Genomic DNA, 21467 nt, shown 5'->3' on the forward strand with positions numbered 1-21467 from the left:
TAAAATACACTGTCATGAAACAATAAAAAATCTGCCTCTTTCTAAATGCCAGGATGTTTTCCCTTGAGTATAGAATTATACTTGCTTAGTAATTTGAAAAGGAAATATTTCCAAAGTGGAATTGCAGTCATACAACCTCCGCATTACAAAGTGAAAAGCCAGTTATTCCTGTCAACAAAGTAGTTCTTGATGTTTAAGCAATTAAGTGCCAGTATTGTCAGGCCAAAGGAGGAAGGTGCACAGGGCATCTTCTAGAAACAGTACTGCTGTTTTACAAATAAAAAAGACTTAAACCAGCATTAAGTTCTAGCTAATTCTCTTGTGTTTCTCCTGTTAGTGGAATCGTATAGCCCAACCTGCCTTTGTTCAAGGTGGTTGACTGTGTCTGAAGTCACTGTTTCTTAGGAAGGTCTCAGGAGCTAAGCCTATTGGTCAAATGGACTCCAACTACAGAAACCTCTCTAGAATGAGCTGACAAACTGCAGCGCCATCAGGAGAGTGGTGTTCACCTTTCAAGAGTCCTATCTCAGCTGCCCTTCTGCTTCTTCCTTCCTTTCTCATGTTGGGACCTGCTCCACACCAGTTGCTCAGTCCTCCCTCTTTGCCAGGAAACCATTTGCTCCAGATGGTCTCCTCTGTGGTGTGCTTGGGAGTTAACCAGCCCTTTGAAGTCACCTTATATCCATGTGAAATTTGATGATCCCATCACCCTTTTCAAATATGAGAGAAAGTACTTTTCGGGGTTTTTTTGTGAAGTTTTTGGTGGCAGGAATGTGGAGTTTCCATTTATTTTCAGGAACTTTGAGTTCAGAGAGACTTATTAGAGGAATTTAGATTCCCAATTTTACTCAACTTGTGCTGAATCTGTACCTATGTATGCTTTAGTCAGAGTGCGGTCAAAGTTCCTTGAATGTGTCTTCAGTTTTAGTTCAGAAGACTGGAGAGGATGGCTATATCTGCCTGGTATTACTAAAAATGTTCCAGTCTCAGTTTGTGTATCCAAAAAATGGACATGGTGTATGTTCATGGACAGTAAATATTCCTCAAAAGCAAGGAAATGCACATTGTTTATCAAAAGGTGTAACTTAAGCCCATAGAGTATGTCACATCAGCAGTTGAAATGGGATTGTTGTTATTTTTGTGCTATTCTGCATCTAATTAACGTATGTAATGATTGTAGAGAAGATACAGCAGGATTGGGCTTCAGTGTATCTTAGTAACCTAAATAAATAGCTTCATCCTTGCACAGTGAACCCCATGTTGATGGTATTGTTTTGAAAACTTGAATTTCTGTGCTAGTTAGGGTAGTCCTAGTAAGGATATATGTGCCTGTGCTGCCATCACACATTGATCTGCGATATAAAAATATGATCGTGTAATCTTTTTAAATCAATACACAAATCCATCATTAGATGCATTCATTTTAGTTACATTCTTACAAAGCAGATGGTGCTGATTACTTCCTATAGGCCCATGTCCTATATATATCTTTGTATGCCTCAAATTGAGCGAGTCCAAACAAAGCAGTCAAACAAGTGGCTTTCTTCTAAACTCAGAATGTAAAGAAATGGGAAGTGTATGAAGCTGCATTTGGTTGTACCAAATGATTGTCCTTTTGTTCTGGAAGGATTGGCGGGGGAGTCACAAGCTCCATAAAGATTGCTATGACCTGATTGCAATTCTGCACAAAATATTTCCAAAAAGGCGTTACGACTATATTTAATGGCATGTTTTCCTCCAGCATATGAGATTAGCAAAAGAAGCTTTAAATCATCAATTGGTTTATCACTTTTCTGTTCTGAGGTAATGGTGGTGTCTTTCTTACTCAGCAGTGTTTCCTTGATATGACGTTTGGAGCCGGAGGTCATACTGCAGCTCTGCTGGAGAAAGCCAAGGACATTACAATATATGCACTAGACAGGGATCCCACAGCTTATAAAATAGCTCAGGAGCTTTCAGAATCCTACCCGTAAGTTGTCTTCTCCTGTCTTAAATATGGTCAAGATAAGGTTGATACTGTGCTATTACATACCCAACTTAATGTATTTTTATAGTTTTAATATGGAGCTTTTAATGGCTTATTATTGAATATGCTGTGTGTACCCCATTAAATAGGAGATCCAATGCCATTTATTTATGAGTAATCGCATGCGAGTTCTTCTGAGGTTTTTGGAGTTAAATGCTTATGTATGCTGTTAATTTTGAGTATGTATCAAGTAGCCGATTTTATACTTAAAAGTAGATTTAAAAAATATTTATGTGCTCTGCTTCCTTTGAGATGATTCTGATGGCAGAGTTGTACAAAAACATATACTTAGTGGTAAATCAAAAAAAAGATGGAATAATATATTTTAAGTAATGAGGTAATTTAAATATGAGTTATGAATATTTTAATTTTTAAAAAACAAATTGTAGTTCAATTGTAGGCTTGCTAAATATTTTGTCACTTGCTTCAGAAACTACTAAACAAATTAATAAGCTGCTACTTCATGTAAAGCTCATGCTTCAGTTTTCCTTTTAAACAGTGCTGCTTTTGCTAAACGAACAATTACTAAATATAAATTTTTAGGTTTTTTTAATTACACCAAGTTCTTGTTTCTTTATTTTATTCAAGAAACAGTCCAGTTAGAGCATGAATATGTTCATGCAAAAGTGTGCAATATGTAGTGTTGAATTGAGCTTTTCAGAAAGTGCTCTTGTTTAAATTTGACCAAGAAGTAAAAATACGTAGAAACAAAATAAAATCATATGAAATAATTAATACTTAAGAAATTTAGGGAAAGTAGGAAGGAGAGGACGCTTACTGTCATGTTGAAAATGTCAGTTTATTTATTTGAAAGGAGTTTTTACATGAGGAAAAGCAAATTGTTCCTTTAAGAAGAAAACTGGAAGAGGCGGATAAAGAAACACCTGGTTGTTCAGTCATGTTTCCCCGCATAAAAGAAGAGTTCTAAGCAATAGTATTCGAGCAACACAGAAGGTATTCCTCACCTTTTCTAAAAGAAAAGGCTAAACTGTGCATTCCTTTTACAAATACCATTGTCAGAGGCCCAGTGGGAAAAATTCAAGCATGAGACAAAGCACAGCTCAGTTTCTAGTCATCCTACTCTGTAAGATCACTTCAATATATTTCTCTAGATTTTCGGTTCTTTGTGGGCTGAAGTGACACACAGTGTATACTTACAAATTTGTGGAATTCCTCTCTCAACTGTTATTTCTCCAGAGAATGCTCTTTTTGACAGAGCAGTGTGGAGAATATTGGCAAGGAAAGTTCATTTTCTTTTAAACTAAGCCTGCAAACTCCACCAGATGTCATTGGAGTTGTAAAGTCTTTTTCTTCATGTAATAGGAGAAAAAATGTAGTCTAAGTTAAAGCTAATCTCACATCTAATAAAAGTTTCCAGAAACATTCACAAAACACAAGACAATGATCAGTCCTATGATTCAATATATATTTATTTGTAAGGTATCCTATACAAACCTGAGTGCAAAGGAATTTTATTTTCCAGGTAGATGAAGAGATTTTACAAGTGTTGGATGATGTTCTGCCAATGATTCACCTTGTTAAGTCTCTGCTTGCTCATGTTTGTGAAAAGATGAGCTTTAATCAATATAGCCTTACAGTTGATATAACTTACTATGGCTTTATAAACAAAGGAGGTCTCCTAGTTCCTATTTTTGTTCATAAAATCCTATCAACTTGGTTACTTGGATTACAGACATAGTGTTGTCCACCTTGACAGATGCAAGTTATCATTAGAATAAGATAGTGTTGTTAGAGAAAAGTCTTAATTATTGAAAGATGACCACATGCCACTTGTGTATATATATTGTAAGATACAGAGCATTATTATTAATTGTTTTGGTGTTTTCCCTCATCTTCTGTGTTTCCTATTGCAAAGAACAGGTGGGTCCTTTTTCAGAAGGTAAATAGATCTTTTTTCATAATAGTTTATGTTGAAAATTAAGGTAAAAGAATGTTCATATATGATATATGTGCTCATTATTAATCTGCTTTCCCTGGGAATTCAGTTGCATAAAGCATTTTTAAATTAAAAGGGGACAGAGGAATATAAGTATCTAATTTATAAATAACAGACAAAACTAGGGTTTGCTTACAAATCAGTTACAAGTGCAAAGGGTTTACATATGTTATGAGATATGGAACTTTCATAAATGGAGTTTTTCCTTTCACTATTCATTAAAAGATGGTTGATCTAATATTATGGGGTTTTATTGCCCATTGTCTGCACTGTGCTAGAAATAAATCTCTTAGCATTTTACCAGTTTAATTCAAATTTGTGTTGGTATCAAAAGCTCAGGGAATTCATCCAGTTGACATCTTTATCTGGTCAGGTCTACTGTCAGGTAAAATAGTTCCCTGGCTCACCAGGGAGCCACAGAAATAATTGTCAATGGCAAATGGCAGCATGCAGTTGCAAGCTGAGAGAAATGTAGGGCTGTCCTTTCTGTAAGAACAGCAGCCCTAGATGTATACTTCCGTGCTGCAGTTCTTCAGTCAGTTAAACTTCTTCATTGATTTTCTGTTCTAGGGGTTTTTCACCCCTTCTGTTTGGTTTTCACCTCTCTCTTTGGGAGAGGTTATCTGACTTGCTGAAGCGCTTCACTTCCTTTGGTGGTGGTGGCACAGGGAGGGTGGGAAAGGCTGTTGTGCAGCCGTAACCAGTAAAATCTGATTCCCGCTATGTCTGAGATTGTAAATACAATGGGCAAATTGAAAGTTTGAAAAAATTGAAAGTCAAATCATGAATTGTTTTCTGTTACTTAAAACAGAATATTGTACCTGTTTAATTGGGGATGTTAATAAGTTCCAGCATATCGAATACATGACGGCTCTTGACTCTTGCAGTAGTATTTGCAGTAGTTCATCCTACCATAAAAAACTTCAATTCTAAATATTCAGTGTTAATCACTATTGCTTATTCTGGTTAGGTAATGTTAATAATCTTAGTAAAACTACATAGTTTCAACTGTTACTTAATGTGAGGCTTCATTTTTTAAGCATCCTTAAGTCACTGAGTTACAGGATTATTAAAGCTCAAGTTGCAGAAATTTGCCCAAAGATATGGTTGGAAGAGAAGTATAGCTAAATTAGGGCATTTTTTCCTATATTCAGAACTAATAAATGAAGTCCTCCTTGTACTTAGCTGAAAGACAGCTGGAGTAATAAGTCACTGAATGAGAACATTGAGGAAAAATGTGTTTTATGTTTGTATTTTAAATGTCTCTTTGCTTCTTGGTAGCGATTTTTGTCAGAACTAAAATCTGAGGAGGGTAGAGTTCCAACTGCAATTCCTGCATTCATTTAGCCTCTGTTTATTATTTTTATTTTTTTTAAAGTATGTAGTGCTGCTTTAATAAGGAGAAAATGGGTCAGGGCCTATTAGATATTCAGTGTGTGGGTGGGAATCCTTTGACGTGCTTTCTGGGGAAGCCTCTAACTTGGGAATTGCTGCTGAGAATCCAGGAGAACAAGATAAAATTCAGTGGCAATATATACTACAAGTAAACCCTTTCACACCCACTAAAAGGGAGAGGTTAGAGAGGTGGCTGAAATCTGGCAATTAACCAGTATCATTGCAAGCTTTGAAGTATGAGAAACCTACGCAAAGCCTACGCAGAGGGGACAGTATGCTCCTTTGTATTGGGTTTGCATGGCAAGGTTTTGGTAGTGGGGGGGCTACGGGGTGGCTTCTGTGAGAAGCAGCCAGAAGCTTCCCCTGTGTCTGATGGAGCCAATGTAGCCAGCTCCAAGATGAACCCACTGTTGGCCCAGGCTGAGCCCATTGATGATGGTGGTAGCACCTCTGGGATAACATGTTTGAAAAGGCGGGGGGCAACCCAAACCTGCACAATTGCAGCCAGAGAGAGGAGTGAAACTCTGAGTGGAGCAGCCCTGCAGACACCCAGGCCAGCGCAGCAGGAGGGCAGGAGGTGCTCCAGGCACCGTAGCAGAGATTCCCCTGCAGCCCATGGTGGGGCAGGCTGTGCCCCTGCAGCCCAGGGAGGCCCATGGGGGAGCAGATCCCCACCTGCAGCTGAGGGAGAGGACCCCATGCCAGAGCAGGGGGGTGCCTGAAGGAGGCTGTGACCCTATGGGAGGCCTGTGCTGGAGCAGGCCTCCCTGTGGACTGCACCCTGTGGGAGGGAGGGACCCATGCTGGAGCTGTCTGCTCCTGAGGGACTGTACCCTGTGGGAGGGAGGGGCCCATGCTGGAGCAGTTTGTGAAGAACCAGCCTGTGGGAAGGACTCTTGTTGGGGTGGTTCATGGAGGACTGTCTGCTGTGGGAGGGACCCCAGGCTGGAGTAGGGACAGAGTGTGAGGAGTTCTTGCCTGAGGAGGAAGGAGCAGCAGAGACAGCGTGTGATGAACTGACCCCAATCCCCATTCCCTGTCCCCCTGTGCCACTCAGGAGGAGGAGGTAGAGAAAACTAGCAGTGAAGTTAAGCCTGGGAAGAAGGGAGGGGTGGGGGGGAAGGTGTGTTGAGATTTAGTTTTTATTTTCTTGTTATACTACCCTAATTTAATTGGCAATAAGTTAAACTAATTTTCCCAAGTTGTGTCTGTTTTGCCTGTGACTGGAACTGGTGAATGATCTCTCCCTGTCCATATCTCAGCCCACAAGCCTCTTGTTATATTTTCCTCTATCATGTCCAGTTGAGGAGGGGAAGTGATAGAGTGGCTTTGGTGGGCACCTGGCATCCAGCCCGCGTCAACCCACCGCATCCTTTGTAATTCTTTGAGCAGAATAAGAAATTGTGCCCCAAAAGTAGGGATGAATAGTATAAAATTCCTCATACAATTGAGCTACCATTTTATTGTACTTCTAAAGTAATTTTGAGGTGATGGTGCTTGTGGGTTTTGCTTTCACGGTTATGCCAAGTTTACAGAAAAAGTAGGGTAGAACCATCAGGTCTGCATTGTGTGTTCTGGGGAAAATACAATGTACTTTGTTCAGTTCTAGGGAAAACAACTTTTTCTTCAATTGCAATAAGCTTATTTTAAATGCTTGTGAATTGTAGTGAGTGCATAATATATTGATGCACTTGTCGCTGTATGTTATCTATATAGGCTACTATTTAACGTTTGAATGTAGTGCACGAGGGATACAATTAACTGTGCAATCAAGGCATATTTATTATAATGCCTTGACTATATATAAGCAAGTTAATTAGTTACCTATAACTGTATTTCTTTCAAAGAATTCTCTCTGTATGTCAACATCTGGCTGCCTCTCAAATGCCGGCAGCATAGATAAATGTGCTGCCTTAAATATGAGATGGAAAAATGCAACTAAGCGCACTAAAGAGACCTTTAAATGCCATAATACGAAAAGTGTTCTTCTGTCATTTATTTTGTTCCACTAAAGGTTTATTTGGGTAACAAACCCAAATGCATTTCCTTATGAAAAGATAAGGAATAAAAACTTTCTCTTGTTGCTGAGGTTACAGCTGTGCAGGTTTTGGAATGACTAGAAACCGTTGCTTGCTTTCATTTATGCAGTGTGATACTTCAGTACATCTTGTTCCTGGTTAAAATTCAGGCCTGTTGTGGTTTAACCCCGACTGGCAACTAAGCACCATGCAGCTGCTCACTCACTCCCCCCCTCCCACATCTCAGTGGGATGGGGTGGGGGGAGGGGGAAGACCCATGGCTTGAGGTAGAGATAGTATAAGAGAGAAGAAGAATAACAATAATAATGGTAAGAGAATATACAGAAGATACAGAACAAGTGGTGCACAGTGCAATTGCTCACCACCTGCTGACTGATGCTGATGCCCAGCCTGTCCTGAGCAGTGATCACATTCCTCCTGACTAACTCCCCCGAGCATGATGTTATATGGTATAGAATAGCTCTTTGGTCAGTTTGGGTTAGCTGTCCTGGCTGTCCTCCCTTCCAGCTTGTTACACACCTGGCCGAACAGGAGAAGCTCAAAAAGTCCTTGAGTGGTCTAAGCGCTACTTAGCAACAACTAAAGACATCAGAAAGTCCTTGGGTGGTCTAAGCGCTACTTAGCAACAACTAAAAACATCAGTGTGTTACCAACATTCTTCTAGTACTAAATCCAAAACACAGGTCTATGCCAGCTACTATGAAGAAAATTAACTCTATCCCAGCTGAAACCAGGACAGGGCCCAATTCAAAGTTATCCTGACATACAAAATACATGCAACAGTCTACTTTTAACAGTTGTTTTTCCTCCCTTTTTACTTTTTACAATGCTTTATAACTTGTGAAGGGATGCTAAAGGGTTAACAAGAAGACCTTTGTGAAGCCAACTATAGCTAGAATATGAAAGTTCAGCCTGTGGCTTGTAGCTGATAGCTGTAGGATGTGGCTCACAGTGTGAGATGCCAACCTGTCTGGGAGCTTTCTATCTCTTTGTAACAGGATTAACAGATCCTGAATGGGTTCTTCAAGTCACTCTGAAGCGACCCCCAAGATAAGCGCAGAAGGACCAGGCCTTGCCACTCACTGAGTCAACTTATGACCATCTGTGGAAGAAAGGCCCAGAGGTCGTGGAAAATAACTGTTGAGAAGCCCCTCTATAATGACCACTGGGGACCCCCAAAGACCACTGACTCAAGTCACTGAGCATGCGTGATTGGGAGGGGAACATGTAAATGAATTTCGGGAACTCATTGTCATATGTTTGTAAAACTTGTATATAAGCTATGCAACTCCCTGTGTGGCGTGCACATCAGGAGGAGCTATCCCCTGTGTGTCCAGTGCTGCAATAAAGAATACTTGCTTAATAGTCATGAAGACTATTGAGTCATGATTTCTGCTTTTCACAACTTGTACCTTTAGTGCTTTCTTAACTTGTCAATTTGAGTGTCAGTCTTCTCTGGCATTGCATAATTTTAGGTGTTTCACTAACAGCATCACATCACTTGAAACTGTAATTAAATCTTTTCTGTATGTACTTAATTTTCTTTTCTCTGCAGGCATGGTGATTGTGTTTTAATTCATTGTATGGGCTGCAAAGTCTTTACCATATACTGACTGCAGTTTAATAGTTTCAAGATCAGAAAGCGTTTCTATTACAGAAGTATCGCTGGGACAGATAAGCTCCTTCTCAGTGGTCCTACAAGAACTCTAAATATTAAGTAGCACAAACCCTGTATCCAAAACTGGCCAGTGACATTGGGATGTACCATGGTGAAAATGAAACTAAACTGGTAGAAGCAGCCAGAATTGTATAATCCCACTTTCTAAAAAAGTGCTAGTTTCCACTTTTCTTGCAAATATTCCCTAAATTCAGGTAAAGGAGGAAAACAGGTTGCGTGATTGAAAGGAAGGTTTCTTGGCAGAGAAAGGATGTCCTGTCCCTTGTATGCTTTAGCAAGACAGTATCTCTTCATTTTGAGGTACATAATACACAGTAGTAAATGATACCAAAGAAGGAAAGTGGGGAACTCTTCTTCTCCTGGCAGTTTTGGTTTAAAAAAAAAAATAAATCGACTAGTGAATAAGATTTTCACAACATTTCCATAAAAAGCACATAGTACAGTGTTAAGTCTTTTTTTTTTCTTCACAATATACATGTCTTTCTGTATTTTATGTTCAGCATCAACTTATATATATATAACTGATGGTGTTAACTAGCTGAACAAAATGTTACTGGATTCTTTTCGTAATTGACTTAACATTCCTGTGGTTGTACTCTGAATTGTTATTGCAGGCATACACTCACAGTTATCAATAATACATCTCTGCCAAGGAATTGTGAAAGACAAGTTTATTGTTTTTGTTAGGGTTTTTAGATCAGGGAGCTGAAATGGAGTGACTAACATGCAGTGCTATGCTAAGGATCAGTTCATTAACATTTTGTTGGGTATTTCCTGGCTAAATCAAGAGATGATGTGAACAAATACTGATGCCTCTTCAGCAAGACCATATTCTTTTTTAGGTTTTTAGCAGAATAACTTATTTGCTCTGACTATAAATAGTTTGTAAAACTTGTAATAATTTTTATCTGTATTTGTATACTAAAACCATTTTCTATGCATGTACATATACTCTGAGCAACTGCAGTTGCCCATACCACTGTCCCCTGAGTTACCGTTGGCTCGTTATGTATGCTAATTGAGACACAATGGCAAAAAGGTGGGAAAACCAAATTATAGTGTAAAAATGCATACTAGAAACCAAGTACTTTAGAATATAAAAATATGGTTTAATATATTTACTTTTGAAAAAATCTGTTAAATGTTGCTGAGCTGTGCAATGTTTTCTCTGTAGTACAGTCTTTTTTTATCTTTGTGTTTTATTGATGGTTTTTCTCTATAGGATATTTGAAAACCAGAAGTATTAATGAGATTGTTACCCATGGAAAATAACATAGGACACAATCTAATGAATACCTTACATCTATTCAATCTGTATGTCTGTTCATATAAGCAGAATGCATTTGTTTGGCTTAAACAGAGCACATTTCATGTGGAAGTAGTCATAGGTATGTGAACATGTCCTAAGCATCCTCAAAATGTGGCATAATTTAAGACCAGGTAGGCAAACAGTACATCCTTAGAAAAGGAGATGGGAGAGAAATGATGCAGAAATCTAGGTATTTCTTGAAAACAATATGTTGCTCAGTATTAGAAGTAAGCTTGGGAAGATGTGGCTAAGAGAAAGCCGTGAGGATGGTAGTGTAAAAAGATGGCAAATCTGAGTGTACTGGTTGAGCAGACTGGTGTCAACATGAAGCTTGAGAAGATTGTACGAGTTGGGTGAAACAATTTGTCTAAGTATCTTAAGATCTTCCCCCTGCAATTTCAGTAGTGTCTGTGTGTTGCTCAGTTGAAAGTGGTCTTCAAGATACAAAAGTCCTGGTTTACTTTTTTATGGGGAGGGAAGAAGCCTCAGGGGAAGCAAGTTTGTGAGTTATCAGAAGTAAGGGAGAATTGTTTCTAGAATTAGCAAATTGTCCAGCAGGCTGTACTAAGCATACCTTTGATGCGTGTGTGTGTCTCTTTGGTCAGATTCAGCTTCCAACATGTTTATTCTTTTCCTCAGAGGTAGATGTGAAGAAGCTCATACTCCACACCTTACAGAGTGGGCGTGCGTGTGAAAGCATGAGTTGCCACTGCATCCATATATATGGGAAAGGCTGAATGGGGTCCTAAACAGAGAATTTTTCTTAATGACAGCATTGCTGATGCAGTGGGTCTTAAAACTGGTATTTAGTTCCAATGCTGGGATTTGTTAACAAATGTATGCATGGGAAGCCAGAAAACAGCTCTTACATTACATAATAAGGGCAGGAAAGATTGCACTTTATATTGACTGAATCAGGTTAATATGTATGCTTGGAAGGCTGGAGCGGAGATTTTTATGCTCAAGGTATAGGATGTTAAGGATTGATGAATGTGGTATCAACATCTCCTATCTGCATCACAGAATTCTTTTAACACTGTATCATACCAGTATTTTAGTACTGAATGACAAGGAAAAGCGCTCTATCTGCTGAACTAAAAATTTATTGAAATCGCTTCAGAGCTCTAATTTTTTCTGCCTCAGTTGCAACCAAATACTGTCCTGACCTGACTCTTACTTAACTTGCGAGATCTGTCTAGCTCGTGTATTGAGGTGGGATGGCTACAGGCCATTTCCAACATAAGCAGCTGAGTTTAGATTTCATACACTGGTTACATAAGAGAGAAGTCCTTATTTGCACTGTTTCAATCTTAAAGGAGTAAGGTGGCTTTTAAGAACATAGTTATGCCCAAATACTGCCTCTATATATACAATGGCACTACTTTCAAGGCATGTGGTTATGTTGACATTACCACTAAAGCTTTTATTTAGCAATAGAAACATTTGGAGAATGATTAAATACTAATCAGTCTATTGAGACCATTCTAGTAACAAGTTTCTATTAATCTTTAGTGCTATATATATTTCTTTTATTTTGGCAAAGCTATCTGATTGTTATATTGATTATTAAAATTATTTTCCATCTCATGTCAAATTTGGGGTTTTGTCTTTGTTTTCATACGTAACATCTCACGTGCCAGTGCTAGATTTAATGTCATTGCCAGTCAAATGAGTCAGGACAGCCCCATTATATGTGACTGGTTTAGGAAAAAAAATGCTGCCATTTTGAGCTGAGTAGTCTTGAGAGAAGTGATGTTGGCCAATTTGAAGCTCTGAAGGAAGGTTTGCAAGCATTAGGTTTAAAACAATGAACCGTTTTATTTCTATTTTGCCTGTTACCGTTATCAAGTAGTTTTACATTTTAATGTTAAGTGAAAATTAGAGTTTTGTGAATAAGTGATATTAATACATTTGGATGGTAGTTTTGGTTTAGGCAATTGCTCCTGCAATATCAAAATCATTGCCATTGGAAGGGATCTTAGGATGTCATCTAGTCCAGCCTCATGCTTCAGGCAGGTTCAACAGGAACCTTTTTAGGCTGTAGATAGTAACCTGATGTGAGTGGGTGGTCTTGAATTTTTCTAAGGCACAATAGGATTCTAACATACATTTGCTTTCTGATCTCATTGTGCTATAGTGCTGTAGCATTAAATGGTGATCGAGAAATGAAGAAACATTCTCTTGAATGTCAGTTTTCTTCCATCACAGCTTTTCATCAGTTTTTTTAGGAATACTGTAAAATGCTAACTATTCTTACAGAAGTTATTTCTTAAGTTGATGAGGAGGAATAAGAAGCTTCTAAAACAATTTAAGCAAAAAACTCTTCTAGGTGTTAAGGATGTGGAGCTGAATGTGGGCGATTGAATTTCTTTTCAATACAAATGTCTGGATCCTTAATTTATTTTTAAGAATGTTGTATATACCTGCTAGCTCAGCTTCATATGGAATGTAGTGCCAAGTGTTACTTTAACCAGCAGTAGTTTCAGACATGCCCATTATATTGTTTTTTTAATTCATCTATATCAGTGTGCTATAAAAGTGCTCAGAACATCTTTAAAGTTTAATGTTATAGCTCTTACACACAGAGTGTTTCTGAGGACAGTTCTGTGAAGCTTAATTTGCGCTGTAGGTTTTTTCTAAAAGGAACAAATGTATTTTTTAAAGTAAATAGTTAGGATGCTGAAATAATCTTTGGACTTACATGATTCATAAAGGAGACATTGACTTTTCCTTTCAGTCAGTTTTCCATCTTCTTGGTTTTGATGAGAAAGTTTTTTATAGGTGTTTAGATGACTTGGGTACTTTTATATTACTTTTGTAACCATTTCGTTATGAATATACGTGTAAAATTTTCTGTTTATTGAACTTAAATTCTAATTAGTATTTTCAAATGTGTCAAAAAAATTAGAAATATCTTTTATAAACATTTAAAGCATTTTTTTTGTAGCTGAACTGTTGAGTTCCAGGTATATTTTATTGGCATAACAAACCAGTTTGGTGTTTATAAAAATAATTAGCATTTCATAAAGGAAACTAATAGAGTACTCCTTTCAATATTTTTTTGTATTTTTTCTTAACGGAAAAACTCAAGATTCTGCTTTTTTCAATGAGATGGAGGAAGGGAAGAAAAGAGAACACAGGTTCTAATCTGAAGATTTTTGCACCAGGTAGCTAGTTGTCTACACACCTTTTTGTCCTGTTGAGAAGATTTTATCTTCATATTTCTTAGCAACAGTTAGTATTTAGCTTGCTATTTGTCAAGAGCTGTATGTTTAGCTCATTTTTGTTCACATTTACAATAGGAAGCATGGAGGCAGTCTGCACAAAACAAGAGGACATAAAACTCTATTGATATACTCCTCCTTATATCAGACAGTAAGGGCAAAAGTATATTTCATCAGTACATAGATGATAAATTTTGAGTAGAAAATTCCAGCATTTTCATATGAAGATGGAGATGGTATAAATGTACGGACAAAATGCTGCTTGTCACTTAGGAGATTAATAAGTAAGAGTTACTAAGACTGATTAGTATTTAAGCTGAACATGTCATTTACTGAGTAGCTAACAGAAAAACTAAGCTGATAGTCTCGATTCATAATTTTTTTCTTCTATTTTGATAAAAAGGAAATCAGGTAACTAAACAAAAATATTTGTCAACACATTTTTGTATCAGTATTGAGCTTCACACTTAGCTCAGTATGAAATACACAAATAGAGAAGTTATTTGGAGTTCAGATTTTTTTCTGGTTGAGTTGTATTTCAAATACTATTTTTCTTATCTTAGATACATTAGGATTATGTATACAAGTGCAAAGACCATAAAAATGAATTACTTTGAGTTCGATTACGTAATTCTATTTTTTCTTGTCATAATAATAAACATCATTTGCATTTTAATTTGATTTTGGCCTTTGTGACTCAGCTGTGCCAAGTGTTGTGCAGAATATTCAAGGGACTGAAAGTAAAATCAGACAGTTAATTGCTGGCTTTGTATTTGGATGCCTGAAAAATACAGCAACTTGGCTTGATCAGGCAGCAAAGATTTGAATAGAGAGATTTCAGAGAACTTCTGTGTAAAACCTCAGTGGAGAAAACATGTAACTTGGAATGGAAGTTACCAGTGGCAGTCACTGCTGAATGGTGTGAGTATTTGATACCAATATTGAATAGTAAGTGGCCTTAACTCCTGAAGCACACAGATTTATAAGAAATAATACAAATGTCATGTCTCAACAGCAGAGACAATCTGTAATATTGCTGTTGTTTACTATTCAGTCTTACATTGATCAAGAGAAGCTACAGGCTGCTGAAACTTAAATTCTTAAATATGAGTCATGAAAACAACCAAATTCTTTCTGATAATGATATCCAGATTGGCCATTCATCTTTAAGGTGATCTGTGCCACCTGCTAGGCTGGGAAGGGAACGAGGAGGATGAGAAGCACTGCCTTCCCCCAAGCCACTGTGTTTTTATCTCTGGGAAAGCTCCTTTTTTTTTTTCTTTATTCAAATGATTACACTGGGACCTGAAAACCTGCACCTTTGCCCCTTGAAGAGACTGGGAACCAGTTCCTGTGAAATTGGGAGAGCAGATGTTAAAAAGCCAACTTTTCTGTTACCAGGGAGGGCTTAATCCTCTTCTGTATTGTCTCTTCCCATCCTTTTCAAAGACGTGGGCTGTATGTTACCATATTGCCCATCAGTTTAAGGTGATCATTCACCCTCCTTCATCTCATTCATGACTAGTAGCTGTTCCTAATGAACAGTGATTTGCCTCAAAAGACAAAGCAAAAATCTCACTCAGTTGATTGAGCATCTTACTGAGTTTTGATTCCTTGCAACATAGTCTAGCTTAAGGTGGAGCGATGTTCTAAGTATGGAGCAGAAGAGCATGCTTACCTGAATTCAACCCTTCCCACAGTCTGCCTTTGTCAAAGGACGTGGGATATTAGCACTTAGTGAGCCCAATATTAAGGTACAACCTTCTGGCATTTAGTAATATTTTAGCCAAGAACTAATAATCTATGAAATTACACTAGTACCTTTTCATCTTCTTAAAAAAAAAGTTAAATAAACAAAAACTTGTGTCACAACAGAATTCAATGTGCAGCTTGTTACTTTTTCAACTAGTGGGACCAAAAATGCGTGCCTATTATGAATAATCAGTGCTGTCACTTTGTGAAACTTCATGCTGCAGGAAAGCTCATTTGACCTAGGGGGAATTTGGAGAGCACTGTGGATACTGGCTTCAAAAATATAAAGGGCAACTTCTTTGATGGAGCAAACAAAAAGTTTGCTATATAACATGAAATTTTCTTCTTATGCAGAGAGTTATTGTTTCCAAGATGAATCTATTATGTGTGTCAAAACCCAATGCTAAGGAAAGACTGAGTATGAAGGTTAATGATAGCGTGGTATTCTTTATCATGAAAGGAACCCCACAAATAGGATTATTTTTATAGTGTGCTTAATGTGGGATTTTTGTATTGTGGTTTATGATTTGTATAGTATGAATAATTTTATTTATGCATGTTCGGAAAGCAGACAGCTATGGAAAAAAACTAGATTTCTGAAAATAACACACAAAATAGTTTTCTCTTTTGCCTTCGAAATAACCTTTTTAGCAACATTCACGCAGATTAACAACAGTATTAACTGAAATGGCTGGTAATAATGAGAAATTATATGACCAATCATGAAACCGTTGACTAGTGTTTGAGCTGTGTTCAATGTTTCTTTGCAGTACAAAGTAGATGAGACCTCTCGCATTGTTCTTGTGATAGAGAATTTCCATATTGCTGTTCCCAGATATTTGGAATACTACAGGTTTGTGGGCGATTTAGCAGAAGCAGCAGCAGGTATGGAAGATGCATGGTCCCTTACCTGATGGACAGGGCAGCAAAGCTATGTCTGCATACAGCAGCTGGACATGTACAAGGCTAAGGGATCGGATGACGTACATCTGAAAGTGTTGAGAGAGCTGTCTGATGTTATCATGAAGCCACTGTCAGCTTTAAGACATTAAAGCTGGCTGCATTGGGATAAGTGTGGCCAGCAGGTCGAGGGAGGGGATTCTGCCCCTCTGCTCTGCTCTGGTGAGGCCTCACCTGGAGTACTGCATCCAGCTCTGGAGCCCTCAGCACAAGAAGGACATGGACCTGTTGGAGTGGGCGCAGAGGAGGGCCACAAAAATGATCCAAGGGCTGGAGCACCTCTCCTATGAGGACAGGCTGAGGGAGTTGGGCTTGTTCAGCCTGGAAAAAAGAAGGCTGCGGGGAGACCTGATTACAGCCTTTCAATACCTAAAGGGGGCCTATAGGAAAGATGGGGAAAATCTTTTTAGTAGGGCCAGCAGTGACAAGACAAGGGGTAATGGTTTTAAACTGAAGCAGGGTAGGTTTAGACTGGATATAAGGAAGAAATTCTTTACAATGAGGGTGGTGAAACACTGGAACGTGTTGCCCAGAGAGGTAGTGGAGGCCCCATCCCTGGAAACATTCAAGACCAGGTTGGACGGGGCTCTGAGCAACCTGATCTAGTTAGTGGTGTCCCTGCTCCTGCAGGGGGGTTGGACTAGATGACCTCTAGGGGTCCCTTCCAACCCAAAACATTCTATGATTCTATGAAGGAAACTTTGAATTCTGTTTCTTTGCATATTTTGTAGATAACAAATGGACTGAAAAAAAAGCTGCTGTAGGCCTTTGATATTAATTTGCTGTCCTTTTTCATAGCTGATTGCTTTAGACACTAGTTCATTATCAATTCAGATATGTTACAGCAAGAAATATGAATAAAACAAAATTCTGAATTCTAAAAACTTTTTAAAATTCTATACTACTTTTTCTGTGCAATGATTTCATGTCTCGAAGACCTTTATCTTACTAAGGCTAGAAACAAGAACTGAATCTCATTGTATAATCAGGGGAATTTCTTCATTTCAAAAGGATGTGTTTCCATTTTTAATTCTCATAGTTATAAGATATTGAACATTGAGAAATATAAGTGTGCAGAACTAAAAATGTCTTGTCTTCTCCTCTCTAACCATAATACAGAAACAAAAGTCAATATTTGGGTGCCAATCTGGAAGCTTCTCAATGAGTCAGTGTTACAAATTTATTAAGAAGAGATGATTATGTAATAAAAATACAGCTCACAAAAATGCATTTATCTCTTCATTCTGCAGCCACATATATAGAGTACGCACTTTAATTGCTGAATGTTACTTAAGTTTTCAACTCAAAATTACATTCCCCTAGCAGGTCTGACAGGGCTTTCCCCTCTAGAAGGAAGCTCTTCTTTCCTGTTAGACTTCCAGGTGCAAGTCTCACATCAATCCATTGTACGAGTAGCCTTTGAATCCAGCTTTTTGCCCATATGTTCAGTTTGTGCTTTTCATGTTGGCTATCAAGGTAATAAAGGAAAAAAAAAATCAAAAGCTGTATTAAAATAAAATTAAATGTTTACCTGTTATCCACAGAGCCAGTTACTTTGTTTTAGAAAACAATTAGGTTGGTCAGGAGTGTTTTGCTTTCAATAAATCTAAATGTTGGCTGTTCTCATCTTGCTCTTCATGTGCTGGGGAATAGTTTCCATGAGGACTTACTGTATAATTTCCACAGTGATGAAGGTGAGACCTGCCAGCCTGTAGTTCGCTGGACAATCCTTCCTGATGTTTTTTTGAAGCTATCATGGCACTGACTTTTTTGCAGTCATCAGGGACCTGATCGCCACAATGTCTTAAAGCTGACAGAGTGGCTTCATGATAACATCAGCCAGCTCTCTCAACACTTTCAGATGTACGTCACCCGATCCCTTAGCCTTGTACATGTCTAGCTGCTGTATGTGACCATCTTGCATGGTTGTCCTATACTGTGGTGGTAGCACGTTTCCCTCCTAGTCTTTGATAGCGGGCACTTGGAGCAGATTTTGCCAGTAAATACTTAGGCAAAGGCTGTTACTACCTCAGCCTTTTCAGTGAAATTTATTGCTAGGTCATCTGTGCCATTCTGCAGTCTTCCATGTCTTCATGATGTATCCCTTCCCAGTTTTAGCTTCAGACGGATTTAGGTGTTCCTAATTCTAGTCCAGTGCAATACAGCTTAGGATTTCTGCTTTTATATTCCCTGGTAGCTTGTCCTGCTTATCTCTCTTGGCCCTCCTTTTTTTGGCATTGTCAGGATTTCCCTGTTTAGCCAAACTCGCCTCTTGCCGTGGCTGCCTTTGATTCCCTTGTGCTTTACAGAGGTTGTTCATGGGAATTGCCCCATTGTCCTGAGTTCCTTCCCGTGTCTGGAGAGCCCCCGCAGGCCTTCTGCATACCCATTCCCTAAATAGGCTGAGGTTTTTCCTGAATCCTGGGATTTCTAGTCTGCTACTTGTCTTCCTCACTACCATCGCAACCATCAGCAGTTTTGCCTAAAGTCTTAGACTGCAGAATGGCACTGTCTAGCTATTGATCTAGGATGTCAGTTTTAAAAAGTATTTTTAGACAGTTTTATTCCTTCCATGAAGAATAACCTGTTAATGCACTATTCACTGTTATTCCTTCAAAATCTCTTTAAGGCTCTCAGGAGCTGAGGCACCTGATGTCAAATATTATTGGAATGCTTGCTTCTGATACCAAAAGGTTTTTACCAATTCCGTATTTTGTTAGTTTGGGTATTATATAGTTTACTACAAGTATTGCTCTTGGTGCTATATGAAACCAGCCCAGAACTTTCTTACTACATAAACATACAGCCTTTGTCTGATTTGCATGTACTTCTACATTTGTTGTTGTCTTTTTTTCCCTTCTTTTCTTTGCAGTACTCTTACTGTAAGAGTACAGATTCCCTGAAAGCAGTTAAATGTGAGGATGGAGATCATATCTTAATAAAGTTGTGGAAGACCCTTTCTGATAAATTTAAGGGTTTAATTCCATTTTTCATTTATAAAATGAACGTAGTTATTAATATTCTTTGTACTGAAAAGTTTAAATTGCTTTTGACAAATATGAGTTGTAATTTATATTTTTGTCTTAAAAAACTATTGACAGGAGAAACATGATAGCTTGCATAACACATCAATTACTAAAGTGATGTCTTAAGATTAATCTTAAGTCAACTGTGTCATTGACAACTTTGCTTAAACTCAGTAGAGAGCATTATACTTCTTAAAGGTAAGGCTGGACTCAGCTAAATTCTTCTATTTCTTTTAAATATATCAGCTGTATTGTGATATTAAATGCTGACAAATCCTCAAATCATTATGACTGACTTGAAGCAGTTTTGAATATGTCCATAAAAAAAAATAAAAATCTGTGCTGTAAGTATTAAGTGACTTTAGATAAGATGAAAATTATTTTCTCAAAGAGGAAATTCTGAGAGGTTTTTTTCTTTGAGGTTTTGGGGGGATTTTTTTAAAGCTCCTGTGTAAAAGTAAATGCAAGTGAATGACAGCTTGGTACTTAGTTTCTTTACCACCTATCATAAGGTCTGGAGAAAAAGAATTGTGGTTCAAAATTCAGTGCATCTTAGACAGCTTTGCTGTGTTAGGAAGCAAAGCCTCCCTCTAAAGTAGCATGTGGTCTTGGAAGGTTTTCTGTGCGGGGTAAGAGGGGACTGGATATTTACATTTTCCTTTATTTAAGAATTACATGATTTAAAGAAAAAAAACCTGAAGTAGACCTTTATTGATCTAGTTCATACTCTAAGTCAACAACAGTCAGGATGAGGAAGGCAGTTCTTAAACTAGTGAGGTTTTCTTAATTTTTTGATTAAAAAAACCTCAAACCTTTTATAAGATATTTTTGTTTTACTCTGCTGCAATGCTCAATCCAGTCACAATGTTTAATACATCTCTAAAGCGCTTTAGTCAAACTCTGAATATTTTAAGCTTGAATGACAATTTCAGTAGAGCTTTATATGAAAAAATGTGCACCCTTTAACTAGAACCAGAACGTTCTCAGTGTTTTGGCTTTCTGACGTCTTTCTGTCCCATAATCAACTTTAAGAGGTACTGCAGGTGGCTTGAAGGTAGAGTGAGTTAACGATTAATAAGGATTTACGCAGCTTTTTGCGTCACTTTTTATTTCCAAATCATTTGCTAACAAGTCACCTAAGGGCTTAAAATCGACCAGGACAATAAACAGCAGGAGCCTGTAGTGAATTGATGCTGATGAACAAAGAAAATAAATTATAGAAGTCAAAATAAGTATTATTTTATTGGTTGTACTTCATAGTATAAAAATTTGTTTTATTGTAAGAAACAGAAAGAACCAATTCAAATAATGATTTTTCTGTTGTAATTTTATGTAGAACCTAAACATTCCACTTTATATTTAATGCAGTCATTATTCAATTTATCAAATGTTACTGTATGGCTTTTTCTCAAGAACATTCACTCAGTGGATATCAGTCTTAATACATAATTCTTAAATTTTTTTCTTTTGCTGTTATGCATAAGTCTGTTTGGAGACTGTCATTAGAGCAGGAAGGCATTGTATCTTCAAATATTGCAGGACTAGAAGAGCAACAAAACCAGCCATTTCCATGACTGTGTTGAAGTTTTCTATCTAAAAGAGTGTAGTTTCTTGTGTTGTTCATATGTTCCTTTTAAACCTCAAGATCCTTACAGATAAGATGAAATCTCTTATAAACATTTAACTAATGATAGCTAATGCCTTCTCAAGAGACAAAACTTTGTCGAATGTGAAATTATGGGATATATTTTAATTTTTTTAAAACCACACCCCCTTCCAGGGTAGTTGATTGCATTCACTTATACAGAGGCAATTCCTATTTTTCTAAGCAAAACTTTGACAGATACTCCTTTCTCCAAAACTTATATATTTCATATACTAGTACTTACACAATTTGATTATTACAAGTATTGATTTTTTTATTTTTTTTTTTTGTAATAGGTGCTGAGTTTACTCCTGTGCTTCTACGGCCTCTTACAATCTTTAAGTCTTTTCTTCTGAAAGTTTAGATGGTGTGTAGATGACTTATAAGCCTATTGGCAGCCTTTTATAAGGGTGGGATTTCATGTATGTGAACTTTGATCCACAGTACTGCAAGCTG

At 37.6% G+C, this 21467-nt stretch overlaps 1 protein-coding gene across 1 annotated transcript in view; it reads left to right on the forward strand.

The window, feature by feature from the left end:
* Positions 1-21467, forward strand: part of METTL15 (methyltransferase like 15) — a 96130-nt gene that overhangs the window by 33594 nt on the left and 41069 nt on the right. The window contains exon 2 of the mRNA XM_009635576.2: positions 1833-1969. Within this exon, the coding sequence (XP_009633871.1) occupies positions 1833-1969 (137 nt within the window). The remainder of the gene's footprint in view (positions 1-1832; positions 1970-21467) is intronic.

Source organism: Egretta garzetta, unplaced genomic scaffold (assembly GCF_000687185.1).
Source record: "Egretta garzetta isolate BGI_Z169 unplaced genomic scaffold, ASM68718v1 scaffold523, whole genome shotgun sequence".
Classification (NCBI taxonomy): Eukaryota; Metazoa; Chordata; class Aves; order Pelecaniformes; family Ardeidae; genus Egretta; species Egretta garzetta.